This window comes from Adiantum capillus-veneris, chromosome 24 (genome assembly GCF_014529385.1).
Source record: "Adiantum capillus-veneris isolate H3 chromosome 24, ASM1452938v2, whole genome shotgun sequence".
NCBI lineage: Eukaryota > Viridiplantae > Streptophyta > Polypodiopsida > Polypodiales > Pteridaceae > Adiantum > Adiantum capillus-veneris.
The window spans coordinates 15,249,518-15,275,648 of NC_140954.1; the positions used below are offsets into that span (position 1 = coordinate 15,249,518).

General features: G+C 45.6%; 1 protein-coding gene across 1 annotated transcript in view; it reads left to right on the forward strand.

Moving 5' to 3' along the window:
* The window catches only part of LOC147425995 (Rhodanese/Cell cycle control phosphatase superfamily protein), a 33,180-nt gene extending 7,745 nt beyond the window's left edge, over positions 1–25,435 (forward strand). Inside the window, exons 2-5 of the mRNA XM_086499165.1 lie at positions 22,991–23,242; positions 23,321–23,419; positions 24,178–24,435; positions 24,861–25,435. Of these exons, the coding sequence (XP_086355291.1) occupies positions 22,991–23,242; positions 23,321–23,419; positions 24,178–24,435; positions 24,861–25,241 (990 nt within the window). The 3' untranslated portion in view covers positions 25,242–25,435. The remainder of the gene's footprint in view (positions 1–22,990; positions 23,243–23,320; positions 23,420–24,177; positions 24,436–24,860) is intronic.
* The last annotated feature ends 696 nt before the right edge of the window (positions 25,436–26,131 follow it).

Consider the following 26,131-nt stretch of genomic DNA (forward strand, 5'->3'; position numbering starts at 1 on the left):
ATCATTCCATAAGAACTAAAAGGAACCTTGAGCACAGTTCGGAGCACTCATCTTGAGCAAAGCGCAACAATCATTCCGTTGCACCTAACATTGGTAGCAGAGCTTTGGCAGTGTTCTGTATCACTCAAGGAAAGAACCACAAGAATCACAATTTTTTTTTTGCTTGTTGCGGTCGCACGAACCCAAGTTCGCTTGGGCTTGTCGATTCCTAATTGTGTTTTTGAAGAGTGATAAAAATCCCAGGAAAGAAGGGCTTGTCCAGCCTCCCCTTGTGTCTCTTTTCACTCATTGAGAGCGGACCGTGCACTTAGCGGCTGGCCAATCGATGTGAGGTGGGAAAAAGCAACCTTGATGTGAGCGCAAGGCCGCCAAGGGGTGCGCCCGCGGAAAGGAGTAGAACTCAGTGAAGAGAAGATCCTTCTCAAACACAGATTGCAAGCGAAAGAACAACTCAAAAACCTCAAGACCCTCAAGAACCTCAAGAACTCAAGACCCACAAGAACCCAAGTTCCTCGTGAACTTAAGAACCCAAGACCCACAAGAACCCAAGTTCCTCGTGAACTTAAGAACTCAAGACCACAAGAACCCACGACTTCAGTGGATGGTCATCACTCAAAGCGGAATGGATACTTCGCTTGGAGGTGATGAGCATGAGAGGCGAAGAAGAATTTTCCCCACCAGGAGCCCCTTTCCACATCTACGTCAAGGATTGCACTAACTCCTATGGAGGCTTTGGAGCAATTGTTTCTGGAACAGAATTTGAAACGCGAAGCAAGAAATGCAGCAAGAATGGCAGAAATGAAACGTAGACACGCAGAAGACAAAGCAGAAAGAAAGGCTTACGAAGAACGAAGGGCAGCCATAGATCGTGAATACAAAGAAGGAATGACAGCCATAGAGCGTCAGTATGACTTGGAAGAAAAAGAAAGTCAAGCCAAATTTGATCGCGAGAACAAAGAAAGACAAGCAGAGAACAAAGCAATACAAGAACAGAGCGACCGACAAAACAAAGAGTTCTGGCGACTCTATTCTCAAGTTCAGGCACAGATGCAAGAGATTTGGGGAAAGGAGACTCTCTCAGTCTCTTCTCCAAAGCATGACGCACAGGATTTGCATGATTGTGCGAAGCATGATGATGATTTGATTGACAATGACTTGCATGATGTTTTGAACGACAATGATAAGCACAATGATTTGCATGATGATAAGCATGATGATTTGAATGACAAGCATGATGATTTGGATGACAAAGATAAGCATGATGATTTGAATGATATTGCTAAGCATGATGATTTGGATGCCAATGACAAGCATGATGTTTTGCATGATCAAGATGTGATTTCTCACAAGCATGATGAGTTGCATGAAGATGATGTGATTGTTCACAAGGATGATGTGTTAGTGGATGCTTTTTCTAGCGAAGCTAACCTCGTTGCAGATTCGATTAATCACGAAAGATCGATCTTGGCTTTCGAGTGGTCCACAGATCCCCCACAAGAAGATTCGATAGATCCCGAAGAACCGATCTTGGCTCTTGAGCCTAGGTCCAAAGAACCCTTACAGGAAGTATTATGTGTTCGCATGATTGATACGTACGCATTGTTCGAGTGTTTCATTCGTGATCGTTTCCTGTATTTTAGTCAGCGCCTTTATGTTATCCCTTTTCCTAGGCATGACATATTGTACGTTGAGCACGTTTCACTCATGAATGAGCACAGATGTATGTGGATTGTTCATGAAAAGCTGGAAAGTATGTATGTAAGGAAGTCACATTCCATGTCTCTTCCTTGGTATGACACAAATTCCGAACGAGCACATGAAAGTATGAGCACCAAGCGTGGGCATTTCCATTGTGTTTTGCCACAGTTGATTGCTCTAGATCAGAAGAGAAAGATTCGATCTCATTGTTTGCATATGTGTGGTGAACGGTTTGGCACTCCGTCTATTGGTTCATCTATATTGCATTCACAGTCTTTAGCGAAGACAATATTTTTTCCACTCACTTTACATGGAATGGGTATGTTCATGGTTTTGTGTTGGAAATGGTTTCAAGAATTTTCAGCCATGGAGATTCTTGAAGAAGAAAGAAGCACGACTCTCGACGAAGTTGAAGCATTAAAGGAAGCTCAGAAGACTTTGTGTCGCTTTCGGCGCGGCCCAAAGAAGCAAGCTTTGCAGACCTTTATGAAGTTCAAGTACCGCACGACCCACACATCAGAGTGGGCCGGCGAAGAGTCCCTTCCAGGATTCCGGATGCTATTGGTGATCTCCCTCGACGCCATACAGTTCGGTACCAGTACCTCACTTTGAAAAGGAGGGGATGTGACGTGACACATCCAACCCTATGTGTCCGTGGACAAGCTACAACATGATCAGGGTTCAGTCAGTACAGTCAATCTAGATTTAGAAGTGATTTGGCACTTTTGTGAGTCTATTCGTAGACCGTGCATGCCCAGTCACTTAGTATAGATGCATATCCTCTGGTTGCACGCAGCATGATCATCAATATTCCCATCAGAATCCATCAGATTCCATCAGATTCCATCAGGGGAATTTTCGAGTGCATTTAGCCTATTTTACCTATTTTTGACATTTTTCACTTATTATTTTTTAGTGACTTTTGTTGGAAAGTAGGTAGGGCAATTTTGCTAATTTTGTATATAAGCAAACTAGAGCTAGCACTATTTGGCAGAAGAGGCAGCAGGAGCTCCACGCTCAACAAGCAACTTCTCAGCAGACCCCCCCCGGGGCAGGAGACTTAGTGTTTTCAGCCAAGGACAGCTTGACGTTTTCTCCATTGTAGATCAGCCCTAGCGTTTTGCATGGCAGATTAACCCGGCAACAGTTAGACACAGCAGATCAGCCTAGCGTTTTTTGCATTTGCAGAATCCCGGCGACAGAAGGATCAAAATTCAGCCCTAGCGTTTTTGGTTGCAGATCAGCCCAGGCGTTTTGCAGCTTTACCGCGACGGAACAGCAAGGAACATCAGCGTTTTCAGTGTTCAGCAGTTAGTACCTGCAGATAAAGTCCCGAACCTCGCAGATCTCACCTTCCCGCAGCAGTTCCTCGCCGCACGGTCAGTTTCCGCAAGGTTTACAGTTTCAGCCCGGAAAACGCAGATTTCAGCATCTGCGTTTTCAGCGCATCGTCGTCGCATCGTCGTCATCGACATAGAGTCAGAATTCAGCAGATAGAAGATTAGCAGATTTCAGCCCATAGCGTTTTTGGACAGCAGGTAGAAGATCGCAGATTTCAGCCCTAAAATTGTCGTCGTCATCTACCGTCGTCGTCATCGGCATAGTCCCAGATGCATCAGTCCATTGCATCGTCATTGTACCACTTTGTGCAATCATAAGTAGACCACTCTCGCCGACGAGAGTGGGGCCTTCGGAGGAGGGTTTTACAACGTCTCTGGTGTCGTATCTCTCTTCTCTCTCTACCTCTCAGTCTCATACACTCGCACGCACAGTGTCCATTATTTTTGTTTGTGATCATAGCACTTTCCATTAAGAAACGGAAGGCTCTCCCTTCCATAAGAACTAAAAGGAATCTTGAGCACAGTTCGGAGCACTCGTCTTGAGCAAAGCGCAACAATCATTCCGCTGCACCTAACACATAGCATAGGTCGTACCTTGTCCATCCGCCTAAGTTTGGGGCTGGCCGCCCACTTGAGTTGGGCGCCGACCTTGGGCACTCATATATATGGGGCCACACATTTCATTATCATGTGATGTATTGAGGGTCTCTTGCTCTGGTAGTCATGGGGGGCTGGCCGCTGATCCCCCCCTCTTCCCTACACCAGCATCTCGCGTCTATTGTCTTTGTCCTCTCCTCTCACGCTTCCGTACACGCGCACTCTCACATGGTATCAGAGCTTAGGCTCACCATGGTCTGGGTGCTTTCCGCATGAGGTTTTCCTACCAAGGGATCAGATCAGCCAGTGATCCAGCTTCTGAGGCCTAGCGCTAGCCTTTCTGCAACTTTCCGTCGTGGGAAACTCCTTCAAGGGACCTAGCATTTTTCAGCCTTCTAGCGTTTTTGGATCTGGCTGCCGTTTTGCTGCTTCAAGACATGATCAACATCTCCCCTTGTAGGTGCCTCCCCTCCTTGCAGCAAAAACGCCCCAGATTGGCACCAAATCTGCCTAGCGATTTTAGGCCAAATCTGCATTTTTGGGACAGCTTGCGTTTTTTAGACCTTGCTGCGTTTTCAGCAGAGGAGGGGAGCACTGGGCCTTGCCCTCTATGGATCTTGCCTACATGCCTTTTACTGGCCTGTATCCTCTCCATTTCCACCAAATTTCAGCCAGGTTCACATGTTGTTTTCTCTGTTTGCAGCCCATCAGGGGCAGTGACATTGATTCCCCACCCTCTATAGACCCTCTACACCGCTCCGGACCATGCCGTGAGCGTACGAGCACGCTGAAAATCGCTGGACAGCAGCGTTTTCATCTCCTCGCAGTTGCGTTTTTGGGTGGACAATAGTCTCTTGGCTTGTGTTTTTCACAAAGAATGAAGTTACCTCCTACCAGGTTACCATCCGGTGGTGGTCTATGTGGTCTCTCAGTGATTGCTGCAGTACACGGCACTTTCGACATCAGCTGATCATCTACGGGCGTACGATCCTTGGGAGATCCATTCATTCCAGCCATCATTTGGCGGGTGCGCACTCCAAAGGGGGTTGTGACTTGTGGTTTGCTATGGACACTCATTAGAGGAGTTCACACGAGATGTGGCCATGCTCATGGCGTATGGGATCATAACATTCCTAGAGAAGACACCACCATCTTGGGTGGACGGACACTTACCACTTGACCTCGACACGTCAGATCACTTGCTTACACAGGAGCATCTACATGGACTTAGGGAGAGGATCTTGGATCTCTTCTTGGACAAGTTCATTGCTTGGATCTATAGACTGAAGGGGGACTTCAGTGCTTTGGACTCTCTTGGAGAGTTTACCCGCGAGATGCGGGAGATTGGGCACCTTGAGACTACATCCGGAGTCACCCGGAGCTTGGCTTGGATGGTAGTGCAATTGCTCTTCTACACTCCTGATCATTTGGATTGCTACCTTCAGAGTTGCTTACACTCACCCTCGATAACCTTACAACAGACTTATCGCTCGACCAGGGCAACAGGTCACTCCCAGCTCATTCACATTGAGAGCCACACCGACATGCGGTTTGGTGGCGTTGTTGGTGCGGATTTTGTTTTGGTTGACACCGAAGGATTGGAGGCAGGAGATACAGGCAAGACGGTGCAGACATCTTGGTCTGGCCACTTCACTTCTCAGCGCAGACTGTTCAATTTGGCTCTTCTACTTCATACAGGATGATCACGGTGCAGACAACTTGGTCCATACCTCTTCTCAGAGGCCCTTCACAACGCAAACTATTGAGTCTGGCTTTCCCCTCATCTTGGATTACCCTACCTACTAACAGGACACCATCCGGTGGTGGTCCTTGCGGTCTCCCTGTGACTACTGTAGCTTACGGTAGCTTCTATAGTGCAGACTGTTTAGTTTGGCTTTCCTTGTTTCGGATGACGTTTACGACGCATATTGCTACATCTGGCCTTCCCGGAGTTTTACATAGCTTAGCCACCAGGCCACACTGGGCTATAGGTTCATGCATTGACAGGCTTCCGGTCATTCTCATGACGGTTCGTGGGCTTCCCCATTTTCTCCAGACGGTTTGACTACAGACACCACGGATCCTATTGGGCAGGACACTTGCAGGTCCATTGGCACTTCTTTTACAACAAGGAGTTGTTCTCCTACTCAGTTTGGGACCTTCACGGAGTATCTTCACCCTGTATCGGCGGAGTGTAACAGACTTGGACACTCCAAGTCAAGAATCAACCGTGACAGCACCAAATAACCACTTCAAAACAATTCACAGATCACAATAGATTTGCACTGGCCCGGCGGAGTTCCGTGCCTAGAGATATTGGCCCCAAAGACTGGCGCCCCTTTCGGTATTTCTTTTTGTATTAATCAATCATCAAAGTACAAGAGAGCGGTTAGGGTTTAACTCTCAAACTCTGCGTCCAGATGCTCTGAGAAGTGAGGCCCTCACCACTAATTTAAAGGTTACAAGGGATGCCCAAAAGCAGAGGCCCAAAAGCTTTTAAAATCAAAAGCGATTTCCGGAAATTTTGGTTTTTGGCAGAAATTAGGGTTTTTGCTGTCCGCCACGTCATCACTTTGTGACATACCCCCCTCTTGAAAGCATTGTAATCGACCGCGATTACGCCTGCAAAACCGACAAAAGCCATAAACCGTCTTAGCAGACACTGACTGTTAGTACCTACGTACTAGGAACACACATCTAGCACATGTACAAAATCGACAGTCACATCACACGACATCACAGGACATCACCAGACATCACAGGACATCACATGACATTCAACATTCATTCGGATCTTAGACCATGATTTATCGGCAATGTAGCTAGCAATCACATCTAGGTCCAATCGGGACCTCAACGATGTCCGATTGACTAACCCCTATTGCAACCATGTCTATTCGAGATCAATCAGACCAAAATGCTGCAGTCATTTCGTCTATCAGTTCCTGCACTCACAAGAAGTCAAGAACAAATCAGTATCATTATCAGGAATTCCATTTCATAAAGTCATCCAGCAGAATACTGTCAGCTCTCAGTATCCCTGAAGCTCAAAGAGACATCAGTGACTTTAGTATCAAAATCGAGGCATCTGTTGACAAGGGAGCGGAGTGATTCCCCTCTTGTGCATCCCACTGCACCAGATCTCCGGCCAAGTTGAATTCTGGGTTCCGTTTGGAGTAGACTATGCTAAACCAAAACATCGAGGTAAAGTTTCACAATCCGAGGAGTATCTGCTAGGTCCTCCTCCTCCATCCACTTCGCATCAAATGCAGGAAAGTTCTTGAACTTAACCAAGAACCCGCCTTCGGACTTTACCTTTCTTCGTATCGTTATGTGCCAAAATCTGTTCAGGAACAAGGACTTCCTCGTTTTCTTCCACTTCGGGTTGCTCATCAGGCTCCCCATCATCAGGCACATCACCCTTAACAAGTTTCAAGAGACTCACATGCAATGCATTGTGAATCCTCCAAGTATCTGGCAGTTTCAATCGGAAGGAGACATCGTTCAGTTATTTGGAAAGGTCCGTAGTATCACATACTAAGCTTTGGAAAAAGTCTCTCCTTTCCCTTTTCTTTCTTAGGCATGCCTTCTCAAAAGTAAGAGCACCCAATCATCCTCCTTCAGTTTCAAGTCACGACGATGGCGATCCGCTACCTTTTTCTGTCATTCTTGAGACTCTTGCAAAGTCTCGCGAACCTTGGCAAAAGCCGTATCCAAGTCTCGCGAATATTCATCCGCTTCAAATATCTAATCTTTCGTACTCAGAAAGGATGGAACCTTCGCAGCACTTTCAACAATCTCACATGGCGTCTTTCCGGTCGAAGAGTGTATCGTGTTATTGTAGGCAAATTCCACCAAAGGTAAGTTCTTTTCCCATTGAGTCTTCTGATCCGAGATACAAGACTTTAATAAATCTAAAACCACTGAATTGGCAATCTCAAATTGCCCGTCAGTCTGCAAGTGGAACGATGATGAGAACTGCAACTACGTGCCAATGTTCTCCCAAATTGCCTTCCAAAACAAACTCATAAATCTGGGGTCTCTGTCGGAGATAATCGTCTCAGACGTGCCATGTGATCGGAAAATCATCGTGATCATTCTGTGTTCTTGGGACATCAAAAATGAAATCCATTGCAATACTTTCCTAAGGGTGGGTGGGTATGGGTAAAGGCTGTAACAATCCCTGTGCCTTATGCCTGTCAAACTTGACCTTCTGGCATACCAAGCAACTGCGCACAAACTCTTCCACATCCTTTTTGAGTCTCGGCCCAAAGAAGTATCTCTCTACCCCCTTCATGGTGGTAGCAATGCCGCGGTGACCCGTAAAAGGTGGACAGTGGCATTCAGTCATAACCCTTTCCCTCAACGGCTGTGTAACGCACAACATAGTCTTTTTCATCAAGTAGCCTTCCCGAAGGGAGTATCCAGCTACTGTCTCCCCATCCCGTATCCGTATGAAAATATCTGCAAAATTTGTATCTGTGGCATACTGATCGACCATATCCTCGAAGCTCCTATGATGTATCACGGAAACAGCCAGAACCAACGGTTTTCGAGACAAAGCATCTGCCACCACATTCTTCTGTCCCTGCACATGGACAATCTGGAAGTGGAACTGTGACAAGATGTTCGCCCACCGCATCTGCTTTTCCGAAAGCTGCTTCTGTGACAAGAAGTAGCGCAAACTCTGATGGTCTGTAAAGACAATAAAATCCGCTCCGAGTAGGTAATGCCGCCACTGAGTAAGAGCATGGATGACCGCCAATAGCTCTTTCTCATAAATTTGTGCTGTCATCTCCGGCTTAGAGAACAAACGGCTCTCGTAAGCTATGACATGGCCTTCTTGCATCAAGACCGTACCCAGACTACGACCACAAACATCACAATAATACTTCAAATGACTTCTGCAAGTCCGACAAAGTCAAAACAGGGCCTGTAGTCAATTTCTCTTTCAATGTCCGAAAGGTAGTCACCTCTGTGGGTCCCCACGAAAAAGGTACTCCTTTCAGTATCAAAGTATGCAAAGGGGAAGCAACCTCTGCAAACTTTCTATGAACCACTTGTAGTACGAACACAGTTCCAAGAAGCTTCTAACTTCATGGACATTCCTCAAATCGGGCCAATCACGGATAGTCTCTATCTTGTCCGGGTCCATTTGCACTCCTGTTGCTGACACAATGTGTCCCAAAAAAGTGTATCTCTGGTAGGAAAAATTCACTTTTCTTTGCATTAATCACTAACGTGTGATCTCGTAATGCCTGAAAGACTTGAAGCAGATGATCTCTGTGTTCTGCCTCATTCTTGGAGAAAACAATGATGTCGTCAAAGAAAGTGCCAACAAATAGCCTGTACTCTCGAAAAATCCTGTCCATCATCCGGTTAAATGTCGCAGGATCATTGGTTAAGTCAAAAGGCATCACCAAAAACTCAAATAACCCAAAAGTTGTCCGAAAAGCTGTCTTGTAGACATCTCCTGGCGCTATCCTGATCTGATGATATCCACTCTTCAAGTCAATCCTGCTAAAGCACGAGGATCCCTGTAACTTGTCGAGTATATCATCGATCCTAGGAATCGGAAATCTGTTCTTGATGGTGATTTCGTTGAGAGTGCTATAATCGATGCACATTCTCCAAGATCCGTCTTTCTTCAAAAACCAACAACGCTGGAGAGCAATACGGTGAAGTACTAGGCTGGACAAGACCCTTTTTAAAGAGGTCTTTCACTGGGTTCATAATCTTTTCATTCTGTACTCGGCTCACACAATAAGGTGGCCGATTCGGTGGTGTGCTTCCAGATATCAGATCAATGGTATGATCTTCAAGCCCTCTCAAAAGCAATCGGCATGAGTGTGGAGAAAAATCTTGGCGTTCTTTTGATTTGGTCAAAACATATTCAACCTTTATCCATCGTTCAGTTCTCTCCCAAAAGAATAAGTAAGAAAACTGAAGTTCATCAAGTACAATCTCTAAGCCCTTCATTTATCAAAGTCGCTTTCTCGGCCCGGTAGTCAACCACGGCGTAGTTCTTGTGGTACCAAGGGATCCCGAGTAGAACGTCACTCGCGTGCCCTGAACACCCCTGTCATTGCAAACGAAGTTTGCCAATGCTCGGTGTAATGGCAACATCCCATGCGGGTGCCAGTCGAACTACCTCCGCTTGTGGCGTCAGTCTATCGGGCGTAGTTCCAAATCGAGCCGCCAATTCCAAGTGAAAAGAAGTTGGCCTTGGCTCCTTCAAAAGGGCTTCCTGATCCTTCACTTTGCCCCAAAAGCGGCAAAGTTTGTACTTTCATTCATTAGATTCGGTGCAGGTCCCGCGCCATGTGGTACCAGTTCTGCTTTTCTATCTGCCTTTTCTGCCACATTCCTCAGCTTCTCTCGAACTCTCAGGCGTGTCGTCGTTCTTTATCATTCTGTTCTTTCTGTGCCTTTTTAGGACACTTCGCGGAGATATGTCCATGTTCCCCGCATCCAAAGCACTTACCCTCTCTGATGAAGCGAGCTCTCTCCTCAGGAGTAAGCTTGGGTCGTGCATCCTTCTTCTATGGGTTGCTTTTTTTCCTTTCTACTTTCATTCCCAGAAGTCTGTTCGGCTCGTTGTGTCATGGCCTCATCTGTGGGGTAGGTCAGACTGCCAGAGTGAATGGCAAAGCCCCGCTTCGCATGACTCATCAACTCCTGAATAGAAGCTGACTTCTGTTCCAAGCAGTGATCTCGGATCTCTGTAGGTAGACCCAAGGTAAACCCCTCAATCTGTTCTCTGAACGAGATCTTCTTGAATGAAGAGGCGGGTAGAAAAGAGCTCCAGAATCTTTCACTATAAGCATTGATTGTGTCTTTCTTGGTCATCCGAAGATGGTTCCAAGCAGCTCGTATATCTCGTTCATATTCTTGCGTCAACCAAGAAGAAAATAAAAAGCTTTTCAAATTTCAGCCATTTAACTGGCGCACTCTTGTTTAAAAGAAGCGTGGACCACCAAGTACGAGCATTCCCCTTAAGGTAAGAGGTAGCTCTCCGAATCTTGGAGTGCTCTGAATAGCGTCCTCCCGCGAAAGCGATGTCAAACTGCTATATAAAAGACAAAGCCTTCGAAGCATCTAAGTATCCTGAAAAGTATCAAACTTGATCGAGTGGCCACCTTCCTTCAACTCTCGGACTTTCTTGCTTTCATCTTCGAGAAAGCCATACTGGTTGGCTTTGTAAAATTCTTCTTGTTCATAAAAGTTTCCATGATCAGAATCTGAGCTGTCTGTAGACAAGTCCTCAGTAGAACTGTCAGTCTCTGGGCGAGATGTTTCTTTCCCTTTTTCTTGCCCTTTCCGAAGCTTTGTTTCTTGCTTCGCTTTTTGCTTTTTTTTCTGTCTTCTTGGCTCGAGTTTGAAGAGCTAGAAGAACTGTCATAAGAAGAAGAAGAAGAAGAACTGGGTAGGTCTTCAAACTTGACGCGCTTCTTCAATTTCTTTTCCTTGTCAAATGTCGACCGACAACCCAAAAATCCCAGGAAGTCAGTGCTTTTCTTCTGCTTTTTGCCGTGCTTTTTGGCTTTCTTTTGCGCGTCAAAAAGCTGAGCAATCCGAGCATCAACCACGTTCTCCAGTTCCTTCTCCGTATATTTCTTCGAGGCAGAAGGTTTCTTGAGAGCGGGTTTCGGGAGTGGTGTTGTGGTTCTCTGCCACTCCATCTGTACCTCTTCCAAAGAGGTCTGGTTCATATATTTTGCCATCTTTGGGTCCTTGGCAAAATTGAGCATCATCTTTGTTGCATCGCCAATCAATTGACGACGCTCCATCTCTCTTTGCTCTGCCTGAGTAGGCCAATGCGGGCCATACTCTCTGTCTGAATCTTCGTTGTGATCCCAGCCCGCATCTCCAGATGCAGAGGGAGTCGACTGATCATTGCCTGAAGCCATAGGTGCCGCGGAAAAAAAAAATTCGGGGATCGGATTTCCCGTAGAAGAGAAATCGGCCGTGCTCTGATACCACTGTAACAGACTTGGACACTCCAAGTCAAGAATCAACCGCGACAGCACCAAATAACCACTTCAAAACAATTCACAGATCACAATAGATTTGCACTTGGCCGGCGGAGTTCTGTGCCTAGAGATATTGGCCCCAAAGATTGGCGCCCCTTTCGGTATTTCTTTTTGTATTAATCAATCATCAAAGTACAAGAGAGTGGTTAGGGTTTCACTCTCAAACTCTGCGTCTAGATGCTCTGAGAAGTGAGGCCCTCACCACTAATTTAAAGGTTACAAGGGATGCCCAAAAGCAGAGCCCCAAAAGCTTTTAAAATCAAAAGCATCAGTTCTCTCTCTCTCTCTCTTAGAGAGTCTTTTTCTCTTTTTTTATAAAAAAAAAGCAAAATTCGCGTCGCTGTTCATTTTCCAAAAAAAAATAAAAATTCCAGTCTCCGCGATTTTCGGAAATTAGGGTTTTTGGTAGAAATTAGGGTTTGCAGGAATTTTAGGGTTTCTGGCAGAAATTAGGGTTTCTGCTGTCCGCCACGTCATCACTTTGTGACACGGAGTACAATAGTTTACTACACTGTTCGTGATGGCACTTTACCATGGAGATTTCTTGGTGGTCGGGACACCCTAGACTGCTGCTACACTCGCGGAGTTCGCCGGAGTATTGTCCTTTAGTGGACATTGTAGTAGACATCTTCATCATTTACGTCACATCTTCAGTTTCATTCGGTTTGTTCAGCATCAAGTGTTGAGAGGGGGTTTTAAATTTACACCACTGTGTTGCTTCACACATGTCGAGGGCACTTCCTTGGTACGGCTAGTGTCTCTGGGCTAGCCACCCATAGCATAGGTTGTACCTTGTGGCTGCCCTAGTTTGGGGCCAGCCGTCCACTTGAGTTGCACGCCCACCTTGGGCACTCATATATATGGGGCCTAGGGGGTACACATTTCATTATCATATGATGTATTGAGGGTCTCTTGCTCTGGTAGTCATGGGGGGTTGATTGCCCGACGCCCCCTATTCCCTACACCAGTATCTTGCTTCTACTCTCTCTCTCTCTCTCTCTCTCTCCTCTCTCACGCTTCCACACAAGCGCACTCTCACATTTCGGTATTTCTTTATTATTAATGCTTCACAAAGTACAATGTCTGAAGGTCCTCGTCTCAACAGTGTTACCAAGCTTATCTGCTTGAGACTAAGCCCGTGGCACTTAGTTTATAGGCCCTAGGCCTACCAAAAGTAGTGTACATGAAATGCTTCAAGTCTAAAAGCATCTGGGTCCCAAAAGCTAGCCAGCACAATTGCGGAATTTTCGTACAGGTGCCATGTCAGTAGTATGAATCACCGAAATCGGTCACGTTAGCAACGCAAATCGCGAGGTCCGTTCAGCTACCATGTCGTCAGCCTTTTACTCGCCTGTCTTTATAGCCTTTGTCCCTTTGGGCCCCTTCGGATAGGACCCCATAAGTTGGTACAACTTATAAAATTGGTGTCCTTTCTATTAGATTTACACCACTCTGCTGCTTCACAGGTCTAGGGTATACATGTACGTCTGGTGTGCCTCCGGGTTGGCCACCCTTTGCATATGCATTTAGAGTGCACTATCCGGCTGCCCACTTCTGAGCCGGCCGCCCACCTTGTCCGGGCGCCCTCATATATATTTCATTTATTTCTTGTTGGGTCGTGGGGGATTTTTCGAGGCATTGTCCTACCTCCCCTTGGGCACCTATTTATGGGGCCAGGGAGGTACCCACTTCCATCATTTGATCATTGTGTATTGAGTCTTCTGCTCATGGTAGTCATGGGGGGCTAATCGCCCCCTCTTCACCATATCTTGCATTTGTGATCTCTCTCTCTCTCTCTCTCTCTCTCTCTCTCTCTCTCTCTCTCTCTCTCTCTCTCGCACACGGGCACTCTCACATGGTATCAGAGCTTCAAGCTCTCGATGATCCAAAGGCGCATCTCTGCATCAAGTTCTCCTCCCAAGGGGTCACATCAGCAGCGTTTTCTGCAAGATCTGCCAGCGTTTTTGCAATGACCAGGCATGCGAAGAAACATGCGTTTTTCATCGCCGAGGACCCCCCTCCACCTGCGTTTTGGCAAATCAGGCCAGCATTTTTGCTTCTGGCTGCCAGCGCTACAATTCTCGGGCATTTTCGTCATTGGAACATCCCTCCCTCTACTTGCGTTTTTGGCCAGCTCTAGCATTTTTGGACAGCTGCAACATTTTTGCAGTAGGAGGGCAGCGCTCAGCTTTTCAACCCTGGATCTTGCCTTCCACACCGGCTCCGCATCCGGTGCCTTGCCGGTGTAACAGACTTGGACACTTCAAGTCAAGAATCAATTACGATAGCACCAAATAACCACTTCAAAACAGTTCATAGTTCACAATAGATTTGCATTGGCCCGGCGGAGTTCCGTGCCTAGAGATATTGGCCCCTAAGACTGGCGCCCCTTTCGGTATTTCTTTATGGATTAATCAGTGTTCAAAGTACAAGAGAGTGGTTCGGGTTTCACTCTCAGACTCTGCGTCTAGATGCTCTGCAGAGTGGGAGCCCTCACCACTTATCTATTGTTTACAAGGGTTGCCAAAAGCAGAGCCCCAAAAGCTTCAAATCAAAAGCCTGAAATAAAAGCAAAACTCTTTTCTCTCACAAGCTCTCTCTCTAGAGCTTTTAATAAAATAAAGCAAAGTCTCTCTCTCCTTAAATTGCGTTGAGAAAAAGCAAACTGCCGCAGCCTGTCAATTGCGCCGCAATTTACGAAAATCCTGCCATGTCATCCTCACGGAATTCTGTCTGTTGCCCTTTTTAGGGTTAGGGTTAGGGTTAGGGTTTCCAGAATCAGGGTTTTCAACAGCAGCTATAGTTTCGGCTCTCGGGCAGACACGTCATCACTTTGTGACATACCCCCCTCTTGAAAGCATTGTAATCGCTCTCGATTACGCCTGCAAAACAGACAGAGGCCATAAACCGTCTTAGCAGACACTGATTGTTAGTACCTACGTACTAGGAACACACATCTAGCACATGTACCAATCGACAGTCACATCACATGACATTCAACATTCATTCGGATCTTAGACCATGATTTATCGGCAATGTAGCTAGCAATCGCATCTAGATCCAGTCGGGACCTCATCGATACCCGATTGACTAACCCCTATTGCAACCATGTCTATTCGAGATCAATCAGACCAAAATGCTGCAGTCATTTCGTGTATCAGTTCCTGCACTTAAAAGAAGTCAAGAACAAATCAGTATCATAATTAGGAATTCCATTTCATAAAGTCATACAGCAGAATATTGTCAGCTTTCAGTATCTTCGAAGCTCGAAGAGACATCAGTGACTCTAGTATCTAAATCAAGGCATCTGTTGACAAAGGAGCGGAGTAACTCCCCTCTTGTGCATCCCACTGCACCAGATCTTCGGCCAAGCTGAATTCTGGGTTCGATTTGGAGTAGACTATGCTAAACCAAAAGCCTCGAGGTAAAGTTTCACAATTTGAGGAGTATCTGCTAGGTCCTCCTCCTCCATTCACTTCGCATCCAATGCAGGATAGTTCTTGAACTTAACCAAGAACCGCCTTCGGACTTTACCTTTATTCTTTGTATCCTTATGTGCCAAAATCTGTTCAGGAACAAGGATCTCATCGTTTTCTTCCAGTTCGGGTTGCTCATCAGGCTCCCCATCATCAGGCACATCGCCTTTGAAAGGTTTCATGAGACTCACATGAAATGCATTGTGAATCCTCCAAGTATCAAGCAGTTTAAGTCGGAAGGAGACATCATTTATCTTTTCAGTGATCTGGAAAGGTCCGTAGTATCGCATACTAAGCTTTGGAAAAAGCCTCTCCTTTCCCTTTTTCTTTCTCAGGCGTGCCTTCTCAAAACGTAAGAGCACCCAATCATCCTCCTTCAATTTCAAGTCGCGACGATGGCGATCCGCTGCCTTTTTCTGTCGTTGAGATTTCTGCAAAGTCTCACGAACCTTGGCAAAAGCCGTACTAAGTCTTGCGTATATTCATCCGCTTCAAAAATCTTATCTTTCGTGCTTAGGAAGGGTGGAACCTTCGCAGCACCTTCAACAATCTCAAATAGTGCCTTCCCCGTCGAAGAGTGTATCGTGTTATTGTAGGCAAATTCCACCAAAGGTAGATACTTTTCCCATTGAGTCTTCTGATCCGAGATATAAGACTTCAATAAATCTAAAACCACTGAATTGGCAATCTTAGATTGCCCATCAGTCTGCGGGTGGAACGATGACGAGAACTGCAACCGCGTGCCAATGTTCTCCCAAATTCCCTTCCAAAACAAACTCGTAAATCTGGGGTCTCTGTCGGAGACAATCGTCTCAGGCATGCCATGTAATCTGAAAATCTGGGCCACAAACAGTCTCGCTAAGTGATTCGGCTTGACTGTTTTCTTCACTGGAATGAAATGAGCCTGTTTGCTAAATTTGTCAATAACAGTCCAGATACCATCGTGACCACTCTGTGTTCTCGGGAGATAAAAAATGAAATCCATTGCAATACTTTCCCAGGGGCGGGTGGGTATGGGCAAAGGCTGTAACAATCCCTGTGCTTTTTGCCCGTCAAACTTAACCTTCTAGCATACTAAGCAACTGCGCACAAAACCTTCCACATCCTTTTTGAGTCTCGGCCAATAGAAGTATCTCTCTACCCCTTTCATGGTGGTAGCAATGCCGTGGTGACCCGTAAAAGGTGGACAGTGGCATTTAGTCATAACCTTTTCCCTCAACGGTTGTGTAACGCACAACATGGTTTTTCTCATCAAGTAGCCATCCCGAATGGAATATCGCGCTACTGTCTCCCCATCTCGTATCCGTGTGAAAACGTCTGCAAAATCTGTATCTGTGGTATACTGGTCGACCATATCCTCGAAGCTCCTATGATGTATCGCGGAAATAGCCAGAACCAATGGCTTCTGAGACAAAGCATCTGCCACCACATTCTTCTGTCCCTTGTGTTACATGGACAATCTGGAAGTAAAACTGTGACAAATGTTTGCTCACCGCATCTGCTTTTCCGAAAGTTGCTTCTGTGACAAGAAGTAGCGCAAACTCTGATGGTCTGTAAAGACAGTAAAATCTGCTCCGAGTAGGTAATGCCGCCACTGAGTAAGAGCATGGGTAACCGCCAAAAGCTCTTTCTCATAAATATGTGTTGTCATCTCCGGCCTTGAGGACAATCGGCTCTCGTAAGCAATGACATAGCCTTCTTGCATTAAGACCGCACCCAGACTACGACCACAAGCATCACGATATACTTCAAATGACTTCTGCAAGTCCGGCAAAGTCAAAATTGGTCCCGTAGTCAATTTCTTTTTCAATGTCTGAAAGGCAGTCACCTCTGTGGGTCCCCACGAGAAAGGGACTCCTGTCTGTGTCAAGATATGCAAAGTGCAAACTTTTGAATGAACCGCTTGTAGTACGAACACAATCCCAAGAAGCTTCTAACTTCATGGACATTCTTTAAATCGGACCAATCACGTATAGTCTCTATCTTGGCCGGATCCATTTGCACTCCTGCTGCTGAGACAATGTGTCTCAAAAAGTGTATCTCTGGTAGGAAAAATTCACTTTTCTTTGCATTAATCACTAACTTGTGATTTGTAATGCCTGAAAGACCTGAAGCAGATGATCTCTGTGTTCTGCCTCATTCTTGGAGAAAACAATGATATCGTCAAAGAAAGTGCCAACAAAATTACAAATAGCCTGTACTCTTGAAAAATCCTATCCATCATCCGGTTAAATGTCGCAACAACATTGGTTAAGCCAAAAGGCATCACCAAAAACTCAAATAACCCAAAAGTCGTCCGAAAAGCTGTCTTGTAGACGTCTCCCGACGCGATTCTGATCTGATGATATCCACTCTTCAAATCAATCCTGCTAAAGCACGAGGATCCCTGTAATCTGTCGAGTATATCATCGATCCTAGGAATCGGAAATCTGTTCTTGGTGGTGATTTTGTTGAGAGCTCTATAATCGATGCACATTCTCCAAGATCCGTCTTTCTTCAAAACCAACGACACTGGAGAACAATACGGTGAAGTACTAGGCTGGACAAGACGCTTTTCCAAGAGGTCTTGCACTTGGTTCATAATCTCTTCATTTTGTGCTCGGATCACACGGTAAGGTGGCCGGTTCGGTGGTGTGCTTCCAGGTATCAGATCAATGGTATGATCTTCAGGACGAGCAGGTGGTAACTCGCCTGGTAGGCCCTCTGAGAAGCAATCGGTGTGAGATTGGAGAAAATCTTGGTGTTCTTTATCAAGTTTAGACATATTTGTCCTATCCTTATCGCTCAATTCTTTCATAAAAATTGAGTAAACAAACAGACTGGATTTCATTAATTTAGAAATTGCCGAAGCCGATACAATAGGGACAGACTCGCCCTTCAGTTTAATATCAAGTACAATGGTTCTGCCCTTCTCTGTAGTCAATGTCCGATAATCGACCACGGCGTTGTTCTTGTGGTACCAGGGAATCCCTAAGAGAACATCACAACCTTCCAAAGGCATTATGAAAAAGTCCTCATGCCCCAAATACCCCTGACAATGCAACCGAAGTTTGCCAATGACAGGTGTAATGGCTACGTCCCTGCTGGGTGCTGCTAGAACAACCTCCGCAAGTGGTCCCATCCGATCGGGAGTGATCTCGAGCCGCGCCGCCAATTCCGGTGAAATGAAGTTGGACTTGGCTCCTCCATCAAAGAAGATCAGGGCCTCTTGGTCTTTCACTTTGCCCCAAGCTCGACAAGTTCTGTACTCTCGTCCATGATCAGTACCCACACAATCTGGAACCAGTCTTGTTTTCATTTTGCCTTTTCTTCCACGTTCCTCAGCTGCTCTCGAACTCTCAGGCCTGTCGTCGTCCTTATCATTCTGTTCTTTCTAATCTTTTTAGGGCACTTCGCGGAGATATGTCCACGTTCCCCGCATCCAAAGCACTTCCCCTCCCTGATGAAGCGAGCTCTCTCCTGAGGAGTAAGCTTGGGTCGTGCATCCTTCTTTTCTGGGTTGCTCTTTCTCTTTCTACTTTCATTTGCTGAAGTCTATTCGGCTTGTTGTGTCATGACCTCATTGGTGGGGTAGGTCAGACTGCTAGAGTGAATGGCAAAGCCCCGTTTCGCATGACTCATCAACTCCTGAATAGAAGCTGACTTCTGTTCCAAGCAGTGATCTCGGATCTCTGTAGGTAGACCCTAGGTAAACCGCTCAATCTGTTATCTGAACGAGATCTTCTTGAATGAAGAGGCGGGTAGAAAAGAGCTCCAGAATCTCTCGCAATAAGCGTCCACTGTATCTCTCTTGGTCATCCGAAGATGGTTCCAAGCAGCTCGTATATCACGTTCATACTCTTGCGTCAGCCAAGAAGAAATAAAAAGCAAAAAGCTTCTTAAATTTCAGCCATTTAACTGGCGCAGTCTTGTTTAAAAGAAGTGTGGGCCACCAAGTTCGAGCATTCCCCTTAAAATAAGAGGCAACTCTCCGAATCTTGGAGTGCTCTGAGTAGCGTCCTCCCGCGAAAGCGATGTCAAACTGCTGTATAAAAGACAAAGCCTTCGAAGCATCTTTGTATCCTGAAAAAGTGTCAAATTTGATCGACTGTCCACCTTCCTTAAACTCTCGGACTTTCTTGCTTTTATCTTCCAGAAAGTCATACTTGTTGGCTTTATAAAAATTCTTCTTGTTCGCATAAAATTTGCCTTCATCAAAGTCTGAACTATCCGTAGACGAGTCCTTTGTAGAACTGTCACTCACTGGGCGAGATTTAGACTTCTTTGCCTTTTTCTTGCCCTTTCCGAAGCGTTGTTTCTTGCTTCGCTTTTTGCCTTTTCTGTCTTATTCGCTCGAATCTGAAGAGCTAGAAGAACTGTAAGAAGAAGAAGAAGAAGAAGAACTGGTTACTCCTTCAAATCGAACACGCTTCTTCTGTTTCTTTGCGGAGAAGTCAGTGCCCTTCTTCTGCTTTTTGCTGTACTTTTTAGCTTTGATCTGCGCGTCAAAAAGCTGAGCAATCCGTTCATCAACCACCTCTTCTAATTCCTTCTCTGAAAATTGCTTGTGAGCAGAAGGTTTCTTGAGAGCGGGTTTCGGGGGTGGTGTTGTGGTTTTCTGCCACTGCTCATGCACTTCATGGAAATAAGTCTCGCTCATATATTTTGCCCATTTTGGATCCTTTGCAAAACTGAGCATCATCTTTGTTGCATCGCCGATCAATTGACGACGCTTCATCTCTCGTTGCTCCGCCTGAGTAGGCCGAGGCGGGCCATACTCTCTGCCGGAATCTTCGTTGTGATCCCTGCCCGCATCTCCGGATGCAGAGGGAGTCGACTGATCCTTGCGTGAAGCCATAGGTGCCATGGAAAAAAAATTGGGATCGGATTTCCCATAGAAGAGAAACCGGAGGTGCTCTGATACCACTTAACAGACTTGGACACTCCAAGTCAAGAATCAATCACGACAGCACCAAATAACCACTTCAAAGCAGTTCACAGTTCACAATAGATTTGCATTGACCCCGCGGAGTTCCGTGCCTAGAGATATTGGCCCCAAAGACTGGCGCCCCTTTCGGTATTTCTTTATGGATTAATCAGTGTTCAAAGTACAAGAGAGTGGTTCGGGTTTCACTCTCAGACTCTGCGTCCAGATGCTCTACAGAGTGGGAGCCCTCACCACTTATTTATTGTTTACAAGGGTTGCCAAAAGTAGAGCCCCAAAAGCTTCAAATCAAAAGCCTTAAATAAAAGCAAAACTCTTTTCTCTCACAAGCTCTCTCTCTAGAGCTTTTAATAAAATAAAGCAAAGTCTCTCTCTCCTCAAATTGCGTTGAGAAAAAGCAAACTGCCGCAACCCACCAATTGAGCCGCAATTTACGGAAATCCTGCCACGTCATCCTCACGGAGTTTTGTCTGCTGACCTTGGGTTAGGGTTAGGGTTTCCAGAATCAGGGTTTTCAGCAGCAGCTATAGTTTCAGCTCTCAGGCAGACACGTCATCACTTTGTGACAGCTGGTCCTGTTCCTCTTCAGATCGTTGGATTTCAGCCATCGAACACTGCTGGTTTCTCTGTTTTCAGCCCATCAGGGGCTGTGACATTCATCCCCCGCCCTCCCTACACCCTCTGCACCGCTCTGGACCATGCCGGGAGCGTACGAGCACACTGAAAATCGCTGGACAGCAGCGTTTTCATCACCTCGCAATTGTGTTTTTGGGTGGACAGCAGCCACATGGCTTGGGTTTTTAGAGAGGATGAAGTCACCTCCTGCTAGGACACCATCCGGTGGTGGTCCATGTGGTCTCTCAGTGACTCCTGCAGTACATGGTATCTTCGACGTCGGCTTGATCATCTGTGGGCGTACGATCCTTGGGAGAGCCATTCATTCCAGCCATCATTCGGTGGTTTCACACTCCAGAGGGGGTGGTGACTTGTGGTTTGTTATGGAGACACCTATGCACTCATCAGAGGAGTTCACACGAGATATGGCCATGCTCATGGCATGTGGGATTCCGACATTTCTAGAGAAGACACGACCATCTTGGCTGGACAGACACGTCAGATCACTTGCTTACACAGGAGCATCTACATGGACTTAGGGAGAGGATCTTGGATCTCTTCTTGGACAGGTTCATTGCTTGGATCTACAGACTCAAGTGGGACTTTAGTGCTTTGGACTCTCTTATGGAGTTTATCCGCGAGATGCGGGAGATCGGGCACCCTGCGACTACATCCGGAGTCACCCGGAGCTTGCTTTGGATGGTAGTGCAATTGCTCTTCTACACTCATGATCATTTGGTTGCTACCTTCGGAGTTGCTTGCACTCACCCTCGGTAACCTTACAGTAGACTTATCCCCCGACTTGGGTAGTAGGCGACTCCCAGCTTATTCACATTGAGAGCCACATTGAGATGCGGTTTGGTGGCGTTGGCGCGGATTCTGTTTTGGTTGACACCGGAGGTTTGGAGGCTGGAGATACAGGCAAGACGGCCCAGACATCTTGGTCTGGCCTTTCCTCTTCTCAGAGGATCTTCACAGTGCAGACTGCTTGGTCTGGCGTCCCTTCTTTATACAAGATGATTACGGTGCAGACAGCTTGGTCTAACCATACATACCTGTTCTCATAGGCCCTTCACAGTGCAGACTGTTGAGTCTGGGTTTTCCCTTGTCTTGGATTACGCTATCTACTTACAGGACACCATCCGGTGGTGGTCCGTGCGGTCTTCCGGTGCATGCTGCAGCTTACAGTAGCTTCTACAGTGCAGATTGTTTAGTCTGGCTTTCCTTGTTTTCGAGGACGTTTACGGTGCAGATTGCTACATCTGGCCTTCTTGGAGTTTTACACATCTTAGCCACCTGGCCACACTGGGTTGCAGGTTTATGCATTGACAGGCTTCCGGTCATTCTCATGACGGTTCCTGGGCTTCCCCATTCTCTCAAGACGATTTGACTACAGACACCACAAATCCTATTGGGCAGGACACTTGCAGGTCTATTGGCTTTTCTTTTATGATAAGGAGTTGTTTTCACACTCAGTTCGGGACCTTCAAGCAATATCTTCACCCTGTATCGGCGGAATACAGCAGTTTGCTACACTGCTCGTGACGACACTATTTGAAGAATAATGTAGTGCAGTAGTGCATGAGCAAAGGCACCAAAGGCTGGCTTTCAATTCAAAGGTTTTACTATGCATAGTGGTGAGACGTTGTATTCACCAAATAATACAACTACCCCACTATCATTGTCAGGGCTCAATAATACATTTAAAACTTGACATGCATTAGGGGGTTGATGATTAGATTGTCTTGTGGATAACTAGCATGAATCAAAAACTTCGCAATTTTCTTCATGTTTCTGTCTAAGTTGCAAAGAATTGTATTGGTCAAATTCTTTGTATCGTTTGTGTGCACATGCTTGATGAGGTGAATGATTGTATTTTTTTGTGGGTGAATATACTGGGTGTAAAACTTGCACATTCTCTATGGGGGAATCTGGGCTTTTCCTCGTAGGTATATACAGATAATACATTCACACTATTAATCAATCACATCGAGCTTTGAACTTCGGTTAACTGCAAAGTGTGTTCTCTATGCTTTGAACAAATCTTGGAAATGGGAAAATTTTGGGGGTTTCAACTTGTTTGTCAAAACCATTTGTTTTGTTTTGAGGCTTGAAGATTTCAGGGCTGAGGGGGGGTTTTTTGTAATTACATTTAGAAGACTTGTGGTATCAGTTAGACTTGGTCTCATGAGGCTCTTGTTGTCATCTCTTAACTTGAGTGATCAGTATCCGGGAGGTCGAATGTATAAGCTGTCATAATACGTTTCCCGTTTTCATTGTTTACAAATTTATGATTGAGATCAACAGCGTGTCTCAGGAGGTATCATACTTGCCAGTGAAGGCATCAATGGAAGCATTTGTGGGACTCGAAATGCAGTCGAAAAGGTTTTGAAGCACATAGAGTCCGATGAACGATTGATGAAGTTGAGGCGGACTGAGTCGCCTGCTACCGATGAAGAAGAGGAGCTTCATCATGGTCATACTGAAAAGTCTCCCTTAGGAGCTGGTGATGATGCTCCATTTCGTTGGGGTCATGTCAGGGTTAAGCTTAAAAATGAGGTGTGTACACTACCTCTGTGGAGTCTCTTGCTCTTTTGAAAATTCCGGACTCTTTGTTGTTTTCATTGATGTTGCCAGATTGTTACTCTTGGAATACCTGAAGTATCCCCAGCAAAGGAGGTGGGAAAGTATGTGAGCCCCAAAGAATGGAATTCACTGCTTCAAGAAGATGGAACGGTATGTTCTCTCATGTTATAGATGATTGTTGGTATGTGATTTTTATCTTTGTGTAGTTTGATAGTGTGCAGACAGCTATGCCTGTGCTTATCTGGAAGTTTCACTAAATGCATCACTTGATTGTCATGTGTCTTCAGGGTTGGAGGGAGGGAGGAAAGGACAAGGGGGAGGGAAGGATGGAGAGGGGCTGAGGGTGAGAATTAGATGGCATTGTTGAGGGATTTTTGAGGTGGGGAAGAGAATTTTTTGTGCTCCAGCATTGCATAGAGCATGTTGGAACTTGGAAGGTCCATGTGAGAGGATGCTAATTGACTACACAGACAAAGCTCCAAAAGCTTTGACACAGACCCTTAAAATACAGCAACAAACAGTGAGGTAATTCATATGTTCTTATGCTTGAATGTACAATGTAAAACATGCATATGCATGCAAATACACACGCATGTATCTGTGCGCAAGCAGCTTGGCGCACACACCCATGTGCATGTGCATGCACATCGACGAGCTAGCCTCTGAGAAGGGAAATAAGAGCTCAAAGATGAGCAAAAGAGAGAAGGGTTGGTTTACGTAAACTACTTCAACGGACAATCACATCTGAGTTGCATACTTGACCTCCATTGTGAATTATGTCAAGTAATCTGCTTCAGATGTAAATTTTCCAATGGACAATCACCTCTGAGTTGCATGTTTAAACTCCTCATGATTCATGTCAAAAAATCTGCTCCAGATATTTGTTGAATCATGCAAACTTACTGCAGATGATTATTGATGTGAGGAACTCATATGAGATCAGGATAGGGAAATTCAAAGGAGCTGTGGACCCTGAAACAGAATCGTTTCGAGAATTCCCTGCTTGGATTGATGATCACCTACGGAAGCAGGAGAGTACTTCGCAGTCTGATGGCTTGAACGCAGAAGTACGCCCCAATTATCCCAGAAAGGTTGCTATGTATTGTACTGGTGGAATCAGGTGTGAAAAAGCTACCAGTCTTTTGATGAGCAAGGGCTTTAAAGAGGTACATAACTCACTGTTGCTTTGTGGTTGTACTTTGTTGTTAGACTGTTAGAGTGTCCATTATTTTGACACACAGTCTGGTATAGGCTTTCTTTTGTTTATTGTTGGACTCAAAATTTGAGTTGCTGTTGGGAATTAAAGTTGGGGTCTGTGCTTAGCATAGAAAGACGCTTAGAGTGTCCATGTCTGTCTGCAAAGGCTCCTTTGATGAACCCTTCTTTTTTGCTTTGCTGGTCACAAGCTCATCTAAGGACCTCACCTCTTTAAGAAGCTGGTTCTCCATTTGGGTAGTTTTGCAAGCAAGATCATACTTTGGTAGTTTTGCTTTGTGGTCCCGCTTAACAGCTCCTGGGTTTTCTGTTATCACTGTTATTTTTCTGTGCATGTACCTTTGATCAACTCTCCCTTATTCTTTGTGCTTTGCAGGTGTATCATTTGGAGGGTGGTATACTGAATTACTTAGAAGAAATCCCTGCTAGCGAAAGTTTATGGGAAGGCGAGTGTTTTGTGTTTGACAAAAGAGTTTCCGTGGAGCATGGATTGAAAGTAGGAACTCACAAGCTGTGCTACGCATGCAAGAAGCCGGTAAATGATGAGGATATGCTCTCTCCAGCTTGGGAAGATGGAGTGTCATGCCCTTATTGTATTCATGTCAAGTCAGAGAAAGAAAAAGAGAGGGCCAGGGCTCGCCAAAGGCAATATGAACACTGGGGACTTGTGGGAGGACCACACAAGGGTAAGCGACCATGGACCCCCGATGATTCTTTCCAGGAAACTAGGAATTCAGATTTAACAGAGTTGGTGTAAACTAGCTTGAAAGATCTTGAATGTGGCTTCTTGGGCCTAATGAGAGCCCCTGAAGTCATCAGCTTGCTGTCTTAGGGAGGCCACTTCCTTACCATTCATGTGCTTTGATTCACATTGAATGATTGCTCTCTCTCTCTCTCTCTCTCTCTCTCTCTCTCTAGATCTTTAAGGTCTCTTGGGATAGTTTCCTACGACATTAAAACTCTCTTCTTCTTCTTCTTCTCTCTCTCTCTCTCTCTCTCTCTCTCCCCCTCTCTCCCCCCAAATAGGAAAAGGAGGGAAACAACTTTCTTGGCTTTAAACAACTTCGTTGAGTAGCAGTGGCATCTTTAAACATTATTATGCTTGCTTTTTGAAACTTCTTGACAAGTTTCAAAGATGGTTCAAATAGTTAAGTAGTTAATCTTATCATTATCATATCTTTTGGATTGGACTTGGCCCTCCATGGCAATAACTAGTCAAAAATAGTAACATTTTTCATGCACAGAGAGGGTCATTATCTATGCTCGTGTGTGTGTGAGCATAGATTGTTATTTTATTCTACACCCACTGTTGGGCAATGGTGACTGAGTCCGGCCCTCATATGGAGCTGATGGTTATTTTGTCTTATGGGTGACTACCAGGAGTCTATACCTTGCACGTTCCATTAAAGGTGAATTTGGGCTTATCATGGATTTATCCAGGTATATGTGCGCAAGTGAAGGCATTTATGCAAAAACATGTCGATACGATTATGTGCATATTTAATTGGATGCTTGACACTTCACATACCACATTGCATAAATGTTGCATGTTTGCAGTTGGGCTCCTCCATAGGCCCTCTAAGGGTGCATTCACACTCCCTTCAATTGTAAAAGAGTAGCCCAATACACCGCCTAGCACATTCCAGG